The 22,106-nt window shown below is 38.3% G+C and overlaps 1 protein-coding gene across 1 annotated transcript in view; it reads right to left on the reverse strand.

The window, feature by feature from the left end:
* The window catches only part of XRCC5 (X-ray repair cross complementing 5), a gene marked incomplete at its 5' end in the record, with an annotated part of 96,708 nt that overhangs the window by 12,698 nt on the left and 61,904 nt on the right, over positions 1-22,106 (reverse strand). Inside the window, 3 exons of the mRNA XM_079710166.1 lie at positions 3,761-3,828; positions 5,671-5,767; positions 7,366-7,475. Coding sequence (XP_079566292.1) covers positions 3,761-3,828; positions 5,671-5,767; positions 7,366-7,475 — 275 coding nt within the window. The remainder of the gene's footprint in view (positions 1-3,760; positions 3,829-5,670; positions 5,768-7,365; positions 7,476-22,106) is intronic.

Genomic DNA, 22,106 nt, shown 5'->3' on the forward strand with positions numbered 1-22,106 from the left:
TGGTTAAGAATATGCCTGCCAATGCAGGGGACACGGGTTTGAGCCCTGGTCCAGGAAGATCACACATGCTGCGGGGCAACTAAGCCCGTGTGCCACAACTACTGAGCCTGCGCTCTAGAGCCCGCGAGCCACAACTACTAAGCCCGTGTGCCACAACTACTGAAGCCCACATGCCTAGAGCCTGTGCTCCGCAACAAGAGAAGCCACTGCAGTAAGAAGACCACGTACTGCAATGAAGAGTAGCCCCCGCTCGCCGCAACTAGAGAAAGCCCGTGTGCAGCAACGAAGACCCAACGCAGCCAAAGATACAAAAAACAAATAAGTTTAAATAAATAAATAAAAACACTTGCTTTGAAGAAAATGTAAATGAATATTTTAGTGTATGGCCAAAAGTGATTACACTTCCATAACTTACCTAAGAGAAAAAGCTAAAGCATGTCTCTCCTATTAAAACCACAAGGAATCAACTTCCTTGAGCCAGAATCTCACTAATTCTCCCCATTATCATCTGTATATACACTTTCCCTTCCACATTTCTCTCCAAAAATCAACAGGTGCCATTTAAAAATATTTTTAATATAAAGGATTAAGTTTTCATTCTGAAAAAAAAATGAAGGGTTCATGTGATACTGAAGCAGACACAAAAGCATAACTGCAAGTCAGACAGGACAGAGTGTGCGCTGAGGGTGAATCACAACAATGGGCTCCACTCTGCTGTGTTTATCATGTTTTCTTCCTATTCAAACATGGTGATGTTTTCAGAGTTGTCTTAAACCGCAACCAACTGAAATCAGTTCTGTTGATATTAGAATCATGTAAGGACACCAGCCCATATCTAGTCTTAACTGAAACTCCTCTCTGCAGCTTCATTACAAGACATTAAAATTCCTGATGGTTAGGCTCTGTGCCCTTAAATTCCAAAGATGATACTACATTTGCAACAAAGACTAAGCCCCACACATTTGCAAGCAGCACACTATCCCTTCCTAGATTTCTTTCTTTTCTAATTTTCTGGAGTCACTTAGCTGTGACACCTTTGGTTAAGAGGTACTGCTGGGAGGAAAGACTACCGTTTTTAGGTCAGTGTTTTCCTCTTCCTCCCAAAACTGTAATGTGTACTCAACTCTCACCTGGATGATAGGTTGTTTTTTTTTTTAATGCAATGACTAAAATTATTTGCCTTGACTTATTTTACCTGTTTAGCAAAAACTGATTGATAAGCTTTCACCCGATGTGATTTTATGTGTCAACTTGGCTACACTATGGTGACCAGCTGCTGTGTCAAACACTAGTCTAGAGGTTTCTGTGAAGGCATTTTGTAAATGAGACTAAAATTTACAATCAGCTGACTTTAAGTAAAGAAGGTTATCCTTGGTAATGTTGGTAGGCCTCATCCAATCAGTTGAAGGAATTCTGCCTCTGGGCTGTCATAGAGAAATCCTGCCTGAATTTCCAACTTGCTGGCCTGCTCTACAAATTTCAGATTTGCCAGTCCCAACAATTGTGTGAGCCAATTCCTTAAAATAAATCAGTCCCCACCACCCCCATACATACACACACAGACACACACGCATTCTATTGGTTCTGTCTCTCCGGAGAGTCCTGAATGATGCATCCTAGTTCAAGGGGGAAAGATTATCGTGCCATTGTATAAAATAACAAATAGGAATAGAACCAGTTAAGTGGCACTCTGAAGCCCAAGGTACTCAGTCCTGACTGTGGCAGAAGGGGGTACTGACACCATTGAACCCCTTCTGAGACAATAATCAGCACCTTGGAGTATGCTTTTTTTTTTTTTAATCCTTTTTAACATGACTGCTTTATTGAGCTTATACAAGTTTAAAAATTCAATTATTTCCCCTTGAAGCATGAGGATGGATAGCTTCACTTTAACTAGGCCCTAACATCAGCCCATCTAGCCAAAAGATAGTTAACAAGACGAGTGACGTTTTCTACTCTTATATAGCAGTCCATGTGGCCTTCTAATCCCAACCTGGTAGCGGCGAGGAGGCAGAATTCCTCACATCCTTCCTCTGAAAATGGCTGCTCCTACTTGAGCACCTCAAGTATGTGGAAACCTTCATTAACTGATGCTTACTATGAAGTTTAAAATTAAGCAAAAAAGGCCTCTGTGTAATCGTACTTCATAAATATTCATCTACTATGTATGCCTCACTGGACGTAACTCTCGTGGGGACTGTGGTTAACAGTGCAGAGGGCTTGGCCTCTGTTCGCCCAGGCTCTTCCTATCCCAGGATCCAGGGCCGTGGGCAGCTTATCTAAGAAGACAACATGGAGTATGCTTTTTAAATTCTGGGATCTTACTTCCTGAAAGCAGGGGCCATATCTGTTCTTTAACAAAATGCTTTTGCCAGGCAAAGTGCTTAATAAAAATCCTTGTATACTCTAACTCCTCTGCCAAACAATATTATGGTTTTTGCCAAGTGCATTTATTGAGCTGAAAATTCAAGGTATTTAAAATTTGGCTTGAATTTAGCCGTAGATGAACATCTCCAGCCTTGTTTCTGCCATTTCCTTAGATTACTGTCCACCAGTCCCAGACCAAGCTCTCCCTTAGCTTGGTAGTTAATTTTTGAGTCTCCAGTTTTTCCTTCTACTACCTTGTAACCAGCTGTTTGAGTTTCTAGAGGGCAGGGTGCTGTCTTATCATCGAGCACAGTGCCTAGCAAACAGCACAGGCTTAGCACATAACTGACAGCTGCCAGGTGTGGTACTAGCAGGGCCGGGTCAACCAGTCACTATAAGTGACACTGAATGCTACGAACCATATACTTTGAGCTACTCAATTTAATTTCATTAAACTTTCATCACAAATCTGAGGTATAATGAAAGACTACTGAGCTAAATAGCTATGTTTTTGACTCATAACTGAAATCAGATTCAATGCTCATACATCAAGCAGGAAGACACCAAGCATATTGACCATTTGTGTCAATGTGAAGATCATGGGGTCTGCATTCATGGGGTGTTCTACTGTAAAGACCTAGATATGCCCTATGTTAGAATACCACTACTGTTCTACCTTGTTCACAATCATCTGAGGGGCTTTAAAAACTCAAAATCATGCCCCAAACCCTTCTAAGACCAACAGAACCTCAGGGGAGAGAGAGAGGTACCTGTCATCAGTATTTTTTCTTTTTAAATAGCTCCCCAGGTGACTAACGGGTGGCCTGGGTGGGAATCACTGGGCTGGATAGATTTCCTAGCCTTAACCAGGGCCTAGGCTAAGCGTGGTGTATACTATGGACCAGGAACTATAGAGGTACTGAGTTCCAGAAATACTAATCTAGTTACCCTTAGAATTTTACTTCTTCAAGAAAGAGTGGGCATCGGGACTTCCCTGGTGGCGCAGTGGTTAAGAATCTGCCTACCAATGCAGGGGACATGGGCTTGAGCCCTGGTCCGGGAAGATCCCACATGCCGTGGAGCAACTAAGCCTGTGTGCCACAACTACTGAGCCTGTGCTCTAGAGCCCGCAAACCACAACTACTGAAGCCCACACACCTAGAGCCCATGCTCTGCAATGAAGAGTAGCCGCTGCTCGCTGCAACTAGAGAAAGCCTGCACGCGGCAACGAAGACCCAACGCAACCATAAATAAATAAATAAATAGATAGGTAAATAAACAAACAAATAAATAAATAAATGAAATTTAAAAAACAACAAAGAAAGAATGGGCATCAAGAAAATAATATCCACTGCAATAATTCATCTAAAGACAGGGAGCTACCCCTCAATACCTTTTTGGCTTCCTCAGCAGTAACAGAGCTTCCAGAGGCTTCATCTTTGGTGATCAGAGTAATTCCATCTAGAAAGTAATTCACAGAGTAAAATTCAAGTACAAAGAATCAATCCCAATCCCACCTTCCTTTCCACCACACCTCCTCCCATCTTTGCGCTGGAGATTTTTAGAACTATCAAGGCGCTCTTCTCTATAAGAAATATAAAACTTTATTAAAGGCACTCAACTCACATTGCTCCTCCCATCTTATGTTACCCTTTCTCCTATTTTTGCTTATATAAAATGAAGGGCACGTCGCAAATGCTACCGGCTGTGTGCAGTCTTTCTTGATTGACTCTCCCCTTTAGAACTCTCAGATCAGTTTGTTTATCCCTTTGAAATGGCTCTCATCACATCGTATCCTGTATAACTATTCGTATATATTTTATCCCTCCTAACAGATTATACTTTTCTCTAGGGTAGGGACTGTGCTTTATTCATCTTTATATTCCCCTCAATGTAGTACATAGCAGGAGCTCCGTAAATAAATGAAAATTGAATGACTATACTTTGGTCCCAACCCATGAGGTACCAAATATGGGAATCTGCAGACATTTTGACTTCTAGTAGTGTTACTGGCTATTGATGGAATGGCAAGAGAGCTAAGGTCAGGAGGAAACATACTCTTACAATGAATGGCCTTGTATATCATTTAGCACAGTACATCGAGATTTTAGCTCAGTGAGAGCAAATCAAGGATAGAAAATTTATCCTTTAGTTTTCTCTTTTTCCTAAGATTTTCTTCTGCCTCAAATGGCTGATGCATGAAATGCTTTAGAAAAACACATGCATTTAACATCCATTTGCACCTAGAAATGGCACAGGTCATGTGTATTCTCTCAATAGGTTATAGGCTCTTAGAAAATATGTATCTTGTGTGTGTCCTGCCAGTTTCTTTTCAGCAAGCAATATGCTAGAGGCATTCAATAAATACCAAAACCAAACTCTTTCATCTACTGGGTCGGCAGCAGAGAGACAAAAGCGATTTGAATGAGCCCCACTCACCACCTATTCTAATAGCTTTTGCTCCCCAGTGTAGAAGTTAAAGGGCTGAAAAATTAACTGTCAGAGAAATGGTTTCCTGAGTGATGAAAAGCTGCCTGTTAGAAGCTGGATAGATAGGAATGCAACTCCTTTTATACAGAATTTGCATAGAAAGACAGGTTGAAACTAGTTTGGGGGGCTCTACTTCAAGTACAAAGTTTCATACTTTGCAACATCACTGTTTTCATAATATGTACTTTTAATAGGTAATATCTTATATTTTGGTTCTGAAAGAAAATCAAGTCAGGTTAAAGAAAATGGGCAAAGGACATGATGGAAATCAAACATCAAGCCTAAAATTGAAAGATTTGCCCTCTTTCTACGATTAATTTGCATTGGTCACTGTGAATAAGTGAGGAACTGAATGGCTTTGGTGCATGAAGATGCTGGTCAGCTGATATGGAAAGCCAAAGAACACGGCAATGAAAGGCAGAGGAGGGGAAAATATGGGGGAGGTCAGTGAAAGTGCTGTGGATCCAGCAGGACTGACAGGTCTAAGAATCGGAGAAAGGGGGCAATGTCTGCCTGCACAGCTTCTTTACTCATCAAACAGGAAGGCGTAATCTCTGAAAGGGTCATGCTGCACAACGAGTTTAAGATGGGAGTTATATGTTTACTTATTATTTATCACTTTGTATTTATGCTTATTAAGCAAAATTTTTAGTTCACTGAATCCTGAGCATTTCCCAGATCCACATGGAAAAATCCACATGGAAAGTTATCAGGTCCTCACATAACACATCACACAATATAATTTATATTTAGAATTTATACTTAGGAAAAAATAGCGTAAATATTTGGATAAAAAGACAAATGACACCTTACCCTGGATGACAATTTCCCAGAAATGATTTAATTGTTTAACTTCCACTTTCTCTCGAAGGGCTTTCAGGAAACTGTTAAAGTGCTGCTCTTCTGAAAACTGTGGTAGCATGTGGAGGTAGAGGAGGTGGCAGGTCAGAGCTCATCCAGAAACGTAATTCAGCCCCAGACCAAAGCAGTACTTATACAAGAATCCACCATATTTATTAAAAATATATAAAATGTTCTTCTTTGGTAAATGGGAAACTGGCATTTCAAATTTCACCTTCATTTGCTGGGAGCCAGAATCTTTCCATCTGTTGAAGGCACAGAAATTTCCACAGCCACACAGCTTTTTTGGTGGCCTGGTACTTTGTTTTTTAAGTTTTAATACAGACAAAGTCAATAAAGACAGAGTAATTTAGTGGGATGCTTGTGTACCCATCACCCAGCTTCCATAACTGTTAAGTCGGCTAATCTTGTTTCATCTATACCCTCAACTTCTCCCACAACTCTTGGATTGTTTTGAAGCAAATTTCAATCACATTAGCTCATCTATAAATATTTCAGTATGCAATATCTAAAATATACAGACTTATTAAAATACTCACAAAAAATTAATAACAGGAGCAAATAACCAGTCACATTTTCCCAACTTACTTTCTTTTTACATTTTTAGTTTAAAAAGGTCATTAAGATTGACTGATATGTCTCTAAAGTCTCTTTGGATCCTCCTCCATCTCCTTCTCTCTCTCTCTTTTTTGGAATCCAATGACCTGGTACTCTATAGGACATGTGGTGGCAAGAAGTGTTATCAGACCCTCCATCCAGCCTGTGGCGGGGGGACATGGGGTAGGGGTGCTAAAAAAACATTTTCACTACCTTTTCATTTAAGCAAATCTTTCTCCACCTGACTGAGTCATCCTTAGTCTTATACTGACTCTACTTTGCCAAAATTTTGTTTTTTTTATCTGTAGGGAACTTGGATTATCTACCTCTGAATATTTTATCCCATTCTAATTTGAACAATTTTCTCATTTTCTTATCATTCTTTGTAACTACCTAAACAATTCAAGAAGTAATTTGTTCATTTACTCAGCAAATATGTAATAAGCACCCACATACAAACTAATGTACACTACAACCGTGCCTACTTTAAAAATATACTTTCTAATTTCAACTTGCCCACTGTCGTCTAGAGTTTATGTATAAAAGCCTAGAAATAATTTGGAAGATTTTTAGATGAGTTTTCTAATATTACTACTAAAAACAAACAGAAAACCCCACAAAAGGTGGGACAGGAGTGCTGAGTTACTAATTTTCAGTGGTCTTTTTTTCCTGGCATTCAGATCCCTACTTCTGTCTTCATCAAATCCTTCTCAATAATTACGCAACTATATTTTTTCCATCCATTTCCCTAAAATAGTTAGCCAAATAGAATACAATACAATAGAAGTTTCATTGGCTCCCTAAATAGAAATCATAAAGCCAGGGCTATAGAGTGTAATAAAAAGCTAACTCCCAGGGATAAAAGTTCCCACTAACCCACACATCTTTATTCCTCCTCAGAAATGGCACCAATAGAAAAATGAGTTAGTCATTTCTTCTTCCCAGTGAGGATGAGTATTTCCAAAGCCCAGGCCTATTTGTGGGGTGCTGTATGTCTCCCCCCTGTGATGGTGACCAACTGGTTAGGAAGAAGACACAGGACAGCATTACCTGAATGGCTTCTTCCCGGAAGACTCTGATACAGTCCATGCTCTTCATAAAATACAGTGTTTCGTTAGTATCCAAAAACTGCTCAATGTGATTTATTAACTGGTGACTTGCTAGAACATAAGACAATAAATTTATTTTCCTTGATTTGAGTGATGCTTGTTAGAGAGAATGTATGCTCTTGTGTGCTTGTAAGTATGTGTTATGATCAAAAGCCTCGTGGTCCATATGAACAAAAGCCATTTTTCTTGTAAGGGGGTGGATGGGAAGGAAAGATGAGATGCAAAACGCTGACTTTCAAAAGTCTACATTTAGAAAGTCTGCATAACACTTATTGACATTTGACAAGAAATAAAATTTCTAAAATGCTTAGAATTATAGCTAAATGTTCCTTTTGGAATTTCAAACACTAAGCTGTTGCTGCTTTTTATTTTCCCCCCACAATTCAGGGGTCATTTGGGTATTTCAAAACTGCCTTTCCTGATACAGTCATAGAAAACAGATCTTCTATTCCCTCCCCTAATTCCACTCAGGATAAATGTCAAACAGTGTCACACAATGAAAAATAATGAGCCAGGGACACTCCATCTTCTTCTAATCACAGGTCAAATTAGAAAAGACCAGCTCTCATCTTAATTTCATAAAATCCTTTTAGAATGGAAAATCATTGCTACATATCTTCTGCCCTTAGCTGAATCTGAATAGTATCTAAGTTACCCAGTACTCTACAAAGCCATGAATACTTAACAATAATGGTCAGCAAGCAACATCATAAATGCTATAGGAAGAGGAAATGCATTAATAATGTTATAGTTTCCAAGGTGGGGTGCAACTTGAGACTACCTCATAAACAAAAAAACAAACATTCTTCATAAAATAAAAGCAGAGGAAAATAAAAGCATAAAGTCATCAGGGAACTTAAGTTGCTGAGCAGATCAAAATGGACACTTATGACCTGTGTGGAGGAATAAACCAAGGGGATGTGCACAGTCATGGCCTAAAGGCTCACTCTCACTTGTCCCCTGAAACTGCTTGCTAGCTGGCTGTTCAGCAGTTTGTGCTGAATGGTCAAGATATTGTAAGGCTGCAGGTCTGCCATCGTCGTGGCCTCATCCAAGCATTCTCATAGTTATGAGTGTGTGTGCATGCAGTACTAATGAAAACTACTTTCAAGGCTTGCCTATAAAGGCTCAAGACCACTAACTGAATCACAGTGGCCTGAGCATTGCTCAATGCCTTATGAAAGACATGAAATGCGGTGCCATCAACTTATTTCCTAAGGATCCTGCAGCATGTGAAAAGGATTAAAAAACTGGACAAAGTATTTTCTAATATAATAATTTTGCAGCAAATATACTGGAGAAAATATCTCCAGTAACCATTTCATCTTTTCTACCAACTAGGAGATTATGATCTCTATTACAATAAAGTACTTAACCAACTTGAGGGATTAAAGAAACACTTCCCTGCAATTTCAGAAATCTTTACCAATGTATCCTGCAGCAGTGAATTAATATCCACTACAGTTCAAAGGAGAGAAGGAATGTTTGGATGGGTCTTTTTAAACAAGGTAAATAACAGAACCCTGATTAGTAAGCAGAGAAGAAAACCATCAACAAGAAACTCAAAGCAATAGAAGCTATCTCCCTTTTTTAGCCTGGAAAGGCGAAGTACCACGTGAAGTAACAGAAATGTTTGATATTTCCTATACCACTCAAGCAGCCTGCTTTCTCAGACAGTCTGATATGAAGTTCACTCAGCATTTCATATCTGTGGACAAATAAGAGCCTTTACAGGCCAAGGGCAGTAATCCCGGAGATGCCAAGTTTCTCATTTCTTTTGAAATGTGAATAAGGAATCTCAGCAAGCTATAATGTAAATATTTCTCTTTGCTTGATTTAGTGATTATTTTAATTTAGCTTAGTACATATTTACTGTGTAACTGCTACATATAAAATGCTATGCTACATTCTATAGGAGATACAATTAAGGTGAAGAAAAGATCCTTACCCTTGGGAAGTTTACAGTCTAACAGAGGATATAATACATATACACAAAAAATAGTAACAGGAGGTAAATGTGAAGAGGGCTGTGAGTGGTACGGAAATATATCAACTATTCTGAATTTTAAAAAATCTTTGGTGATTAAAAGAAAGCTTCATGAATTAACATGGCATTTTTGCTGGGCAATGAAAAACAGAATTTGCCCATCAGACAGCAAAAAACAGAGTGAGCAAAAAGTATAAAGAAGAGAGGTGGGGGCTTCCCTGGTGGCACAGTGGTTGAGAATCCGCCTACCAATGCAGGGGACACGGGTTCGAGCCCTGGTCTGGGAAGATCCCACATGCCACGGAGCAACTAAGCCCGTGCGCCACAACTTCTGAGACTGTGCTCTAGAGCCCGTGAGCCACTACTACTGAAGCCTGTGCACCTAGAGCTTAGGCTCTGCAATAAGAGAAGCCACCGCAGTGAGAAGCCCGCACACCACAAAGAAGAGTAGCCCCTGCTCACTGTAACTAGAGAAAGCCCACACGCAGCATCAAGGACTCAACACAGCCAAAAATAAATAAATAAAATCAATAAATTAAAAAAAAAAAAAAAAAAAAAAGAAGAGAGGTGGGAAAGCACAGGGTGTATCTGGAGAAAAGCACATGGTCCAGTACATGGAGTCCATGGACAGGAGTAGAGAAGAAAAAGGAGGAGGAAGAATTAGACAGGAGAGGTAGGAGAGGTGGGAGGAAAGGGAGTTCCAAGGAGGACGAACAGTGTGTGCAAGGGGACTGTGGCAGGATAGAGACAGTGTAGGAAAAAAAGGGTTCAAGAACAAGCCTTTTAGGAACTGCAGCGTTCAGAGGTTGTACAGTGGCAAGGGAGCTGACAAAGGAGGCCAAGAAGGAATGGTCAAGGAGACAGGAAAAAGGAGGGTAAGGCAACACAGATACTGAGAGAAGAAATTATTTGAAGAGGAGAATTGTCTACTGTGTTATAAAGTATTACATAAATAGTATTACGTATAATTATTATATAAATTCTGCAAGGAAAAGAGTATAATGAGCACAAAAGATTAAGGACTGAAACTTAGGGTGTCCTGACACCCAGGAACCCGTGAAACAACTAGAGACTGCTGAATTGCTTTGCAAAAAACACAGCTTCCAGACCCATTTTTATCTTGAAATATGATGGAATACATACACACACACACACACAGTTGCCATCTTATAGAAAAAAATATTCAAAAGAAACTAAAAGTGCAAAGCCAATAATCCATGTGCAATAACAGTATGGAAAAGAAAAGATACAAAGAAAAGAAGTAGGAGTCTCAATACACAGTTTCCATTTAAGAATGAAGTCCTTATGTATTTGCAGGCCTATCTGGATTTAGTTTTCTTATTTACATGTTAGACTGTTCTGTTCTTTCCTCCAGAAGGTTCAGGAGTGCAGGTAATAGATAAACATATCCAAACTTCTAATAAATCCAGTGAATACACAGAACCAGATTTTGCCCTTCTAGGAATACTCAGTTACATGGCCTGTGCGTCTGGCCCATAATTCTGAATTCTGTCCCTCTACCTAGACTATTTTGTGGCTCACTGACTGTAATGAATCATTTAACACCAGTGAATAGATGTGATGGATGATACTTTAATATACTGAATATCAGAATGAGATGTGGATAAGGGACCTCTCATCCAAACTTTGGTGGCATTTCCCTGCCATTTTTAATAAAAGTAAAACGCAGAAATGGCTAAAAAAATAATCTACTTTGACTCCCCCTTTTCTCCTGCTCCTCATACAGGAAATGCTGATCATCAGGGTGCTTTTCTCTGCTTCTACATCAATTATAGGCCTAAGGAATGGCCTGTCAGTGTTCATACTCAGTAAATCACAACCCTAATTATAATTCACCAAAATGCTTTTGAGAATTAGTCAGAGGCTCAGTAATACTCATTAGCAGATAAAATAAAAAATGGCCATTGGAAAGGCCATCCATCTTAGGATACCAGGTCAGGCAAAGGCTGTCATTTATCTCAAGAAGTTTTCAAAAACAAGATGTCTATTCTGGATTTCAAAAGTTTCTGTTCTGGATTTTGAGGTTTATAATAGGGACATTATATATTAACCCAGCACCTGACAGGAGTACAGACTGTCGATACATAAAATGAGTCAACACAATAATACCTTAATGTTATATTAAAATGTTATCAAGATTCAGAAGTGTTATGTAAGAGGAACATGGCAGTGTTTCCTTGTTTAATCTCTTTAGAGAAAACATTCAACACCTTCCAAAGTCCTATAAAATGAGTCCTCTCCCTTCTTGCTGCAGTCACAAACATCTGGGGCCATGTGCTTGTTGGCCTCTGACTTAACATTTACTTACTCCCTCTGTTCTCTGCAAAGATGTTTCCAACAAAGTGAAAGGAAGTCATTTGTTGTGGGTTTTTTCCCTCCATTGTACAGAGCCAAAAGAGCAGTAGGTTCATTCAGCTGTCACGCATTATATATAAAGGACTGGAAAACCATCTCAAATGATTTTGCTGAGCCCAGGCATCATTCAGGATGTTTCACAGTTTAATTCTTCTCATGATCTCAATCAACGCCTTATGAGAATTTTACTTATTGAAGAGGTGAACATTTTGCAGATATCAGCAGTTAAATCATTTTTAAATGTCGAACAGTTTACAGTCAATGGCACATTTATAAAACAAAATAAGGTGACAATAAAGATCAAGCATTTAAATCAAATAAGTATATGATCAGGTCAGTCATTAAGAGAATTAAAAGGAATAACATCTATCAGCAGCAAATAAAAATCTAAGCAAGCAGTCCAGTCTGCCGCCAATTAAATCCACATGTAAATTACAATCACTGTTTTAAAGCAAAAACTTAACAAGAAACACTTGCCTGGTAAGAAAACAAGTCTGTGTTTTAATAAAGGTTACAGAAACAGAAATCTGTCACAAAGAAGCTTCCTTGTGTCTCTTTACTATAGGATATAAATTGGCCATTGTGGTTAGAGGCTCTGTGTATTATTGGCTAGGGTCCAACCAGAAGAACAGAAATCACTGAATATTTAACCAGGAAATTTAATGCAGGCAACTGTTACACAGGTGATAAAGAAGTATTAAGCCAACTGAGAATGGGTGCTGTAACCCAGACATTAGGAACAGCAAGAAGCTCCTAGCACCCCGGCACTGTGGAGGAAAAAAGAACAGAGCAGAAAAGAAATGAGAGGGGGTATAACTAAAGCTCAGGGGCCTGTCCTATGGGAGCCAAAACCATGGAGGACTTGGAGCTGCTGCCCTACTCGGTAAAGGAAAAAGAGAAATATACTGGCTTCTCCCTCCTTCCTTACTTCCCACCAATCTCTCACACTGGCTGAACCCAGTAGGAAGCTAGTAGCTGTGGGAGCCTGGAAAATGCAACCTGCAGGGGCTGGACCTGCTCCAGTCCTCCCCCCAGAGCTGGTGCACACAGGGGAAGGGTGAGCTACATACACTTCCCTTTCCTTCAGGTTTATGGTGAAACACAGCCAACAGGTTCCACACAATTGTGTGGACCATGTTGATAAACCTGAGTAACAAGAAGTGACTGAACCCTTCCCATGGTATTCATGTCCTTTCAGGAGCAAATGCACTTCTGAAAATATAAGTACAAAAAAAAGGTATCCTAAATATTTTCCCTCTCAATGACATTTTATGCTGATTTATTTCTTAAATACCCTTCCTGCTTCCACTTCCAAAAGAGTTTGGATCTAAGATACCAAGAATTTGTCCTGAATGTCTGTGCTCCTTGGTCTGGTGTTATTCCCGTTTTTAGTCTTACAGTCTTTAATAAAATCTGCTTACTGGGGAAAAATAAATCACTGGTGGCAACAAAAGAAACTGAGAACTAGGGAAAAAGCATAAGCTTTATGAACGTGAAAGTGACATTCAATTGTCATCTTATTTTTAAGCAGGTGGCCTGTGGAGTAGACACAGCTCTGTCCTGCACTTCGCCTCTGCCCCAGCCTTCCCCCTTTTAGAAACTGTTGTGCTAGATTCTTTGCCCCAGACTTCCTCATCTAACAGGTAGAAGTCGCCTGCCCCTCTTTTAAGAACAAAGTCAGTAGATACGACAGAGAATACCACAGCAGTAATATTATGCATGATCAGTAGCACAGGAAATTGTACAAAGTTATATAAAGCACTGACCACTTCAACAGTACAGATACAGCCCTGGTTGTTTTTATTATTATTATTATTTTTCTTACCAATAACTAAAAAACTCAATTAAAACCTCAACGTTTAAGCTCCATAAGTTTAGTCACAGCCCATTTTTTCCATGCTTAACAATTTTCTCATTAAATGCAGTCATTTCTTACAAATTGCACTAATAAAAGTAAGTCCTGCTGGGTGTTTTCCCCCCTTTTTAAATGCTAACTTTTCATTGATGTGTTAAATTAAAACCCCAGGCACAGGAGCACAGTAAATGCAAAACCTTTACTGTTAGACTCCAATCCTGCAGACTATGAGACTCTCTTGTTTTATTTTTGGAGTCCTACTGTGTAGCCACAGGAAGAAAGATTTTGAAGGTCTCTTGGTCTTAGCTCACTCTAGAAAAAAGGTGATAGTGTAAGCTAATGAGAAACTAAAAAAATGGCATCTGGTTCAGCCCACTGGCTTCAAGACGAGTTTATGTAGGGAACATTATGACAAGTCTTTTCCATTCTGGATGAATAATATTTCTCATCTTAAATAACTGGGTGTAAGACCAGACCTGTTCCCAAGTCAGCTGGAAATTTTTAAGTTTGCTGGCCAATGGGTGGGTTTCATGGCATTCTATGGTCTTTTAATTTTTTTACTAAAAACACTCAATTTAACTATTAAAGACCCACTAAACATGTCCCATAAAACCTGAAGGTTATTAGTTCATATTTACAGGGCATATAGCAGTTACCTAAAGAACAAGGAACATCCACTCTTTAGTTTAACTAATTCCTCCATTTCCAGAAAGGAGTGCACTTAAAGTAGTGCAAAACTGGGACATGATGTTAACATAAGAAAGAAACTAAAGGAAGTTCTTTTCATCAAATGACGAAGTGATTTTTTTAGCTCATTTATGTAATGTACACATGCTATATGCTTGGCAGTATGCATTGAGGTTGGGAGTAGGGAGTGGAGAGGGCAGAGAAAGAGCATCTCCAAGATTTTCTTTTTTTATTTTTCCATAGTTTTCTAAGGTTCTAAAACAAATTCTAAAACTTGGTGAAGCATACTAAAATATGATAATTTACTAAATACTAAATTGATACAGAAGAATTCAGAACACCGTCTAGACTTGATCCCATTCTAAATGAGTGGTAGGAGGGAGGCAGAACGCAAGATGACAGTAGTACTGTAGTAATACTGTACTAATAGTGCTGTAGTAATTTTATAGTATCTGTCTAGCTTCATACCTGAGTGGTTGTCATCAAACTAATACAGGAAGTTGGCAGAAGGAACCAAGTAGCCATAGAAACACTGCAGCCAAGAGAAAATGCTCTGGAACAGACCAATCTGGCAATGGGATCCAATTAAAAGTTGGTAATTGAATGGAATTGAAATTCATGGATCAGCTGAAGAGATGCAGTGAGTGATAAGTCAGACTCCTCAGCAAGGAGAGAAGCAGGCGGCCACTAGTTGAATGTGCTTCTGTGGATGACGGAGGGGAGGCAGCGCAGTGTTTTACAATGCCTCAAGAATTTGACTCATTCTTCAATGGAAATATCAAGTACCAGAAATTTTCAAACCATATTCCATGTAGTAAATCTTCTTAAAAATTGGTAAATAATGATGTACTGTGTTTATATTGTATCTTTCCGTAAGGACCCCTCATTTTTTTTTTAAATCTTTTTCTGATCTTGTGAAGAAAGTTGTATAATATTCTAGAGCTCAAAATACAGAGATGTTATTTTTCTCTACTTCTTCTTTGATGAGGCTAAGATTTATAAATCAATACAGAGAACCTGAGGATTAGTTTTGCTGTAATTCAAAAATTCAAATTGTTATTATTAAAGACAGTGATGGAAACAAAAAAATTACTACTAGCCGGCAGTACTCAGAAAGCATAAAAATAAATAGAGGTTTTATTTGTCCCACTGATGGCAGACCAGCAGCAGCATCTTTAATAATGAATCATATTACAATAAAACTACTACTGGGCATTAGTAACCCAGCATACACTGGCTCTTAAACCTCAAGAATCTCTTTAGGGGAAATTTGGGGGTGAGAAAAAAGAATGGACATTCTTTGTGGAAGAAATATCACGAGCAAACATACAGAAGAGCCAGAAAGCCAAGAGTATTAGCAGGAGTACAGTTTGGTTTGAGTACAGGGTGCACAGAGGGGACCTGTAGAAATATGGGTCTAGAATGGTGGGATGGGACAAGGTTGTGGAAAGTCTTGGCTGGGGGACTAATTTCAAAGAAACAGAGAGTGACTAAGAAGGGCTGACCCATAATCAGATCTGTGCTATAAGAAGCTAAAATCTGAACTAACATATGAGATGAGTTGAACAAGAAGAACTTTGAGGGTAATTAACATAGGATGCTATAACTGTCCAATGGTAAAATAATGAAAGCCTAAATTAGTGTTTTTTAGGATGGAAAGAAAAAGACAGATATGAAACAACTGGATTAGAAAGTGATTAGAAATTAGAAGAAACTTAGAAATGGTACAAAGTGGTCAGAAATGCTCATCAACAGTAAGCTCAAGAGACAAAATAACAGCAGTAACAAAAATCCCTTATTTCTGGAGAAAGTCCTGTTAGCACTCATAGCACTAGGACACCCCATCACTTTGGCTGCTGCCTCACTTGGGATACCTTTCTCTGGGCCCTTTCCTATCCAGCCTTTTATGGCTCAGGTCATGCCAGCCTCTTCCATGAATTCTTCCTCAAACTGGTCAACCCACCTGCTTCTATACCCATACTCTGCATCCTTCCTATTGGCTTGGATGAACTATCTGTGTGTGCATCTATCTAAGTTACCCCTTCCACCTGTGCCCTAGATCCCACACCTCTCCCCCACTTAAGGATCTCGCCCATTCTCATGTCTTTATAGACCATCTCTATGATGACTTCTCCCAGATTTATATTGATAACCCAGGACTTTTCCCTGAAGTCAAGACCTAAATAACCAACTTAGTATGTCTTTCCCTTCTCAGTAAATGCCAATTCCTTCCAGTTGCTCAGGCCCAAAAACTTAACAGTCACCCTTGACTTGTTTCCTTCTCTCACATCCTGTTTTCAAACTGCCAGCAAAACCTGCCAAGTCTACTTTCAACATATATAGAGAGTCTGACCTCTTCTCGCTACCTCCTTCACTACCTCTCTCACTTGGATCACTGCAGTAGCCTTCTAACTCATCTGCCTACTTCAACCTTGCCCATTCTCATCACGGCAGCCAGAGTACCTTTTAAATCAGATCATCCTCTACTTACAACTCTTTAGTGGTTTCCCATTTCACTCAGAGTAAAAGCAGAAGGTCTAGGAGGCCCTATGTGATATGTGCCCCCAGATATCTCTCTGATCTCACCTCCACTTCTTTCCTCCAGACACACTGGTTTCCCTGATGCTCCTGGGCAATGCTCGCTCTTGTCTGCAAAGCTTTCCCCAGAGATATCCCACCAGGCTCTATCTTCCACTTTCCTCGATTCTCTGTTCAAATGATAACCAAGCAACAAGCCGTCCTTGATCCTCTACATAAAATCACAAGCCCCTCACAACCCCAGCATTCACCATCCCACTATCCTGTTTTAAGTTTTCTCTGTAGTGCTGCATTAGTTGAACAGTGTTCCCCCCAAAATTCAAGTTCTTTCCAGAGCCTCAGAATGTGACCTTATTTGGAAATAGGGTCCTTGCAGATGTAATCAATTTAAGATGAGTTCATAAAGGGGGGGAGCTAATCCAATATGACTGATGTCCATATAAGAAGAGGTCAGTTTGGGCACAGTCACACAGAACTCCAACTGAAGATGAGGCAGAGACTGGAGTGATGCATCTACAAGCCAAGGAACACCAAGGATTGCCAGCTGTCACCATAGCTAGGAGAGGGCCATGGAATGGATTCTCCTTCAAAAGTCCTTAGGTAGAACCAACCCTGTTAACACCTTTATTCTGGGCTTCTAACCTCCAGAACTGAGAGAAAATAAACTTCTGTTGTTTTAAGCTAGCCAGTTTGTTTGGTTACAGCAGCCCTAGAACAAAGATTTTATTTGTTTATTGTCTGTATCTTGCCACAATGACTAGCACGTAATAGGCATTCAACAACCATTTGCTGAATGGATGAATAAATGATCAAGGCCTCACTGAGTTACTCCTCTAAAAGCTTCATGTCTAAAAGACATGAAGATGTCTTTTTGTGTTCCTTCAATTTAAATCCATACACTGTGTATTCAGTACTGGCTATCACTGGGGGAATGGACAGTCTAGAATTCTGATCACCACCCGTTAACCTTAATTTTATAGAGATATAAATGGTTAAAATAAAGCTCTATGGAAAGGGAAAATACATAGACAAAGAGTAATGGGCTATGTAAGATGTATGCAGGTATGTGTGGATAAGATATCATTTCCACATTATCATGACTATATATGCAGGCATCTTTGTGGTTGTCACTTACTAAGTATGAATTAGCCCCACCCCATCTTGTTGTAAGCTCTTTTTTTCCCTCTTAGGTCAAGATGCTTGATCCTATGAGGAATGGGAGGTTCTCTAAAATGTACTGCCTGTGGCTATAACCTCAATTTACCATACACTAAAACAATTAACCATCTTGACTATGATATAGAACATTAATAGGGATTAACAGGGTTATTCCTATGAAGTGAGAGAAAGCAAGACAAAGGATGTGGGTATAAGGAGGGTTTGGAAGAGAGGGGGACAATGAATGAAGAGAGTTCCCCTTTTTATGTACTTCTGAATTACTATTTGACTTTTTTCCAATGAGCATGTATTTATTTTTTAATGAGAAGCTGAAGAAGCAATTAAGTCATCTTGAAACATATAAGAGACTATTACATAAGTTAACAATAAACAACTGTTTGTATATTTAGTGAGTTCTAAATGGAGAGACATTTTTCATGGGTTGACATTTACTGATGGCAGTTACTCAGGACCCTTCTATTTCACTGATCCTTTTATTTCTTTTTTGTTTTATTCTTTCTCTACCACCTACTTCCTTCTCTTTATTACTCATATACTTAAAGGAGAGTACGAAAAAGGACCTTAGGAATCCATCCTCAGGATAGTCTACGAATTTGAACCAGATTTGTGGCAGGCAAATTTTATCATTAGTTTGTAGATTCAACCTTCCCTGTAATTCTATACATTTAAAATTCCAGTGTATAAGTCCTGCTGGCTTCATTATAGTCCATCTAAGAGTAATTAGAAATGGGACAATTATGAGGTAATTGGGATAATTCAAACTTATGTATGAGGCAAATAATGAATCAAACAAAATACACCCATGCTTGAGAAAAAGAGCACCAAAGAAAAAACAAATGAAAGGAGGGAGCAATGAACCTATGAATGTTCCCAATCTTTAAACACTGAACTAAGACTTGCTAACAAGTTCCTGAAATCTCCACAGTTTTTCCTGTACTGAGTAAGCTTGTCATTTACTAATGTAAATGAATTCCTCCCATGAAGCAGAGGATTCTGAATCACAAACATAATCCTGTGATACATACATCTAAGTTTTGCTTTTTTTTTAAACTCCAATACCTGAAGACCTTTATTTAAAATACACTCTGTTACTTGAACTGACAATGTTTTCTTTATTAGTACTCTAGAAATTCACTTGGGTTTCTAGATATTTGTTTAGCTAGGTGAGGCAAAAATTATAAAGGTGTTAATAGCCCACAAGGTTTCAAGGTGAATAACCTTCAATACTCAAAACATCATGGAGAAAACTAGACATAAAATCAACAAAGATATAGATTTGAAAAAACTATCATCCAAACTGGCCAAGTTGACATTTACAGAACCCTCAACCTAGCAACAATAGATTACATATACTTTTTTTTTTTTTTTTTTTTTTTTTTTTGGCGGTACGCGGGCCTCTCACTGTTGTGGCCTCTCCCGTTGCGGAGCACAGGCTCCGGACACGTAGGCTCGGCGGCCATGGCTCACGGGCCCAGCCGCTCTGCGGCATGTGGGATCTTCCCGGACCGGGGCACGAACCCGTGTCCCCTGCATCGGCAGGCGGACTCTCAACCACTGCGCCACCAGGGAAGCCCAGAATACATATTCTTTTAAAGGGCATATGAAACATTTGTCAGAACAGACTATATGCTAAGCTATAAAACAAGTCTCAATAAATTTAAAAGGACTGAAGCCATTCCAAATATGTTCTCCAGTTACAACAGAATTAAATTAAAAATCAACAACAGAAATAAATTTGGGAATTTCCTAGTATTTGGAAATTAAACAACACAGTCTTAAATAATCCAGCACAGTTCTAAATGATCCAAAGGTCAAAGTAATCACAAAAGAAATTAGAAAGCATTTCTAATTGAGTGAAAATGAGTGAAAATGAAAACACGTTATCACAATTCATAGTGTGCAGCTAAAGAACTGGCTAGACGAAAATGTATAGATTTAAATACCTATGTTAGAAAAGAAGTTTCAAATCAGTAATCTAAACTTCCACCATAAGAAACTAGAAAAAAAGCAAATTACCAAATCCAAAGCAAGCAAAAGGAAGGGAATAATCGAGATCAGAGCAGAAATCAATGAAATTTTTAAAAAATATAATGGAGGAAAATCAATAAAACTAAAAGTTAGGATCTTCTATAAAAGAGAAACAAAGCCCATAAACCTTTACTTAGACTGACCAAGAAAACCAGAAGATACAAATTAACAAAATCAGGAATAAAGCAGGCATATAACTATAAACCACAGAACTTAAAAATATTGTAAGGGAAAAATAATATGAACAACGTTATGCCAACAAATTAGACAACTTAGATGAAATGGACAAATTCATATAAAGACACAAATTACCACCAATGACTCAAGAAGAAATAGAAAATCTGACTAACTCTATCATAAGTAAAATGACTGAATTAGTTTTAAAAAGCTTCCCACAAAGAAACCAGGTCCAGAAGGCTTCACTGGCAAATTCTATCAAATGTTTAAAGAAGACATCATACCAATTCTGAAGAGGAGGAAAGAATACTTCTCAACTCATCCTATGAGGGCTGTATTCTCCTGATACCAAAGTCAGACAAAGATATCACAAGAAAACTACAGAAAAGTATCCCTCATGAATATACACAGAAAAATCCTACCAAAATATTAGCAAAATGAATTCAGAAACATTCAAAAAGGATTATTTACCATGACTGACTGGAATTTATCCCTGTAATGCAAGGCTGGTTTAACAACTGAAAACCAATGAATACAGTATACCATATAAATAGAAGAATAAAACCCACATAATCATCTCAATAGATGTAGAACGTGCATCTGACAAAACTCAACATTCATTCACAATAAAAACTCTCAATCACACAGGAATGGAAGAAAACTTCTTCAAGATGATAAAGGGAATTGGAGAAAACTCAGAACTAACATCATACTAATGGTGAAAGTCTGAAAGCCAACACTGTACTGGATGTTCCAGCCAGTAAAATAAAAAAAAAAAAAGAAAAAAAAGAAAAGCATACAAGTTAGAAAGAAAGAAGTAAGACTGCCTTTATTTGCAGATAATATGATCCTGTAAGTAGAAAATCCTAAGGGGCATACAAAAACAACTAGAACTAATAAACAAGTTTAACAAGGCTGCAGGATATAAGGCCAATATATGAAAATCAATATTTCTATATACTAGCAAGACAGTCCAAAAATAAATTTTTAAAAATTTCATTCACAATTGCATTAAAAATTTAACAAATTTTGGCAAAAATTTAACAAAAGAAGTGCAGGTCTTGTACACTAAAATCTATAAAACATTATGGAGAGAAAGTAAACAAGATTTAAATAAATGGAAAAAGAATCCATGTTCATGGATTAGGAAATTCAATATTGTTAAGATGGAGATTCTTCCTTAATTATTTTATATACTCAATGCCAATCCCTATCAAAATCCCTGAAAATCAAAAAGCTGATCCTAAAATTTATATGGAAATGTGAGGGACCTAGATTATCCAAAACAATTTTAGAAAAGAACAGAATTGGAAAACTTATGATACAGTATTTCAAAACTTACTATAGAGCTAAAGTAAACAAAGGCAATGTATTAGTGAAGGACAGGCATAGATCAATGTAATTAAATTGAAGACTACAGAAATAAACTCTTACACTTATGGTCAAATAATTTTCAACAAGGTGCCAAGGCAATTCGATGGGAAAAGGACAGTCTTTTCAACAAACGGTGCTGGGACAATTAGTTATCCCTCTGAAAAACAATGAACCTACACACTTACCAAATACTCATTTACAAAAATCAACTCAAAATGAATTATAGGCCTAAAACTTTCAAAAGAAAACACAGGAGAAAATCTTTGTGACTTGGGCTAGGCAAAGATTTCTTATAGATGACAACAATATGACAGCCCATAGAAAAATAAAAAAATGATAAACAAGATAGAAGATATATGAATGGCTAATAAGCACATGAAAACTGGTCAGTATCATTAGCAGTCTTTAAGAAACTGCAAACTAAAACCACCATGATACACTGACACATTCACACTAAAATAGCTATAACTGAAAAGACTGA

Source organism: Hyperoodon ampullatus, assembly GCF_949752795.1.
Source record: "Hyperoodon ampullatus genome assembly, chromosome: 8".
Taxonomy (NCBI): domain Eukaryota; kingdom Metazoa; phylum Chordata; class Mammalia; order Artiodactyla; family Ziphiidae; genus Hyperoodon; species Hyperoodon ampullatus.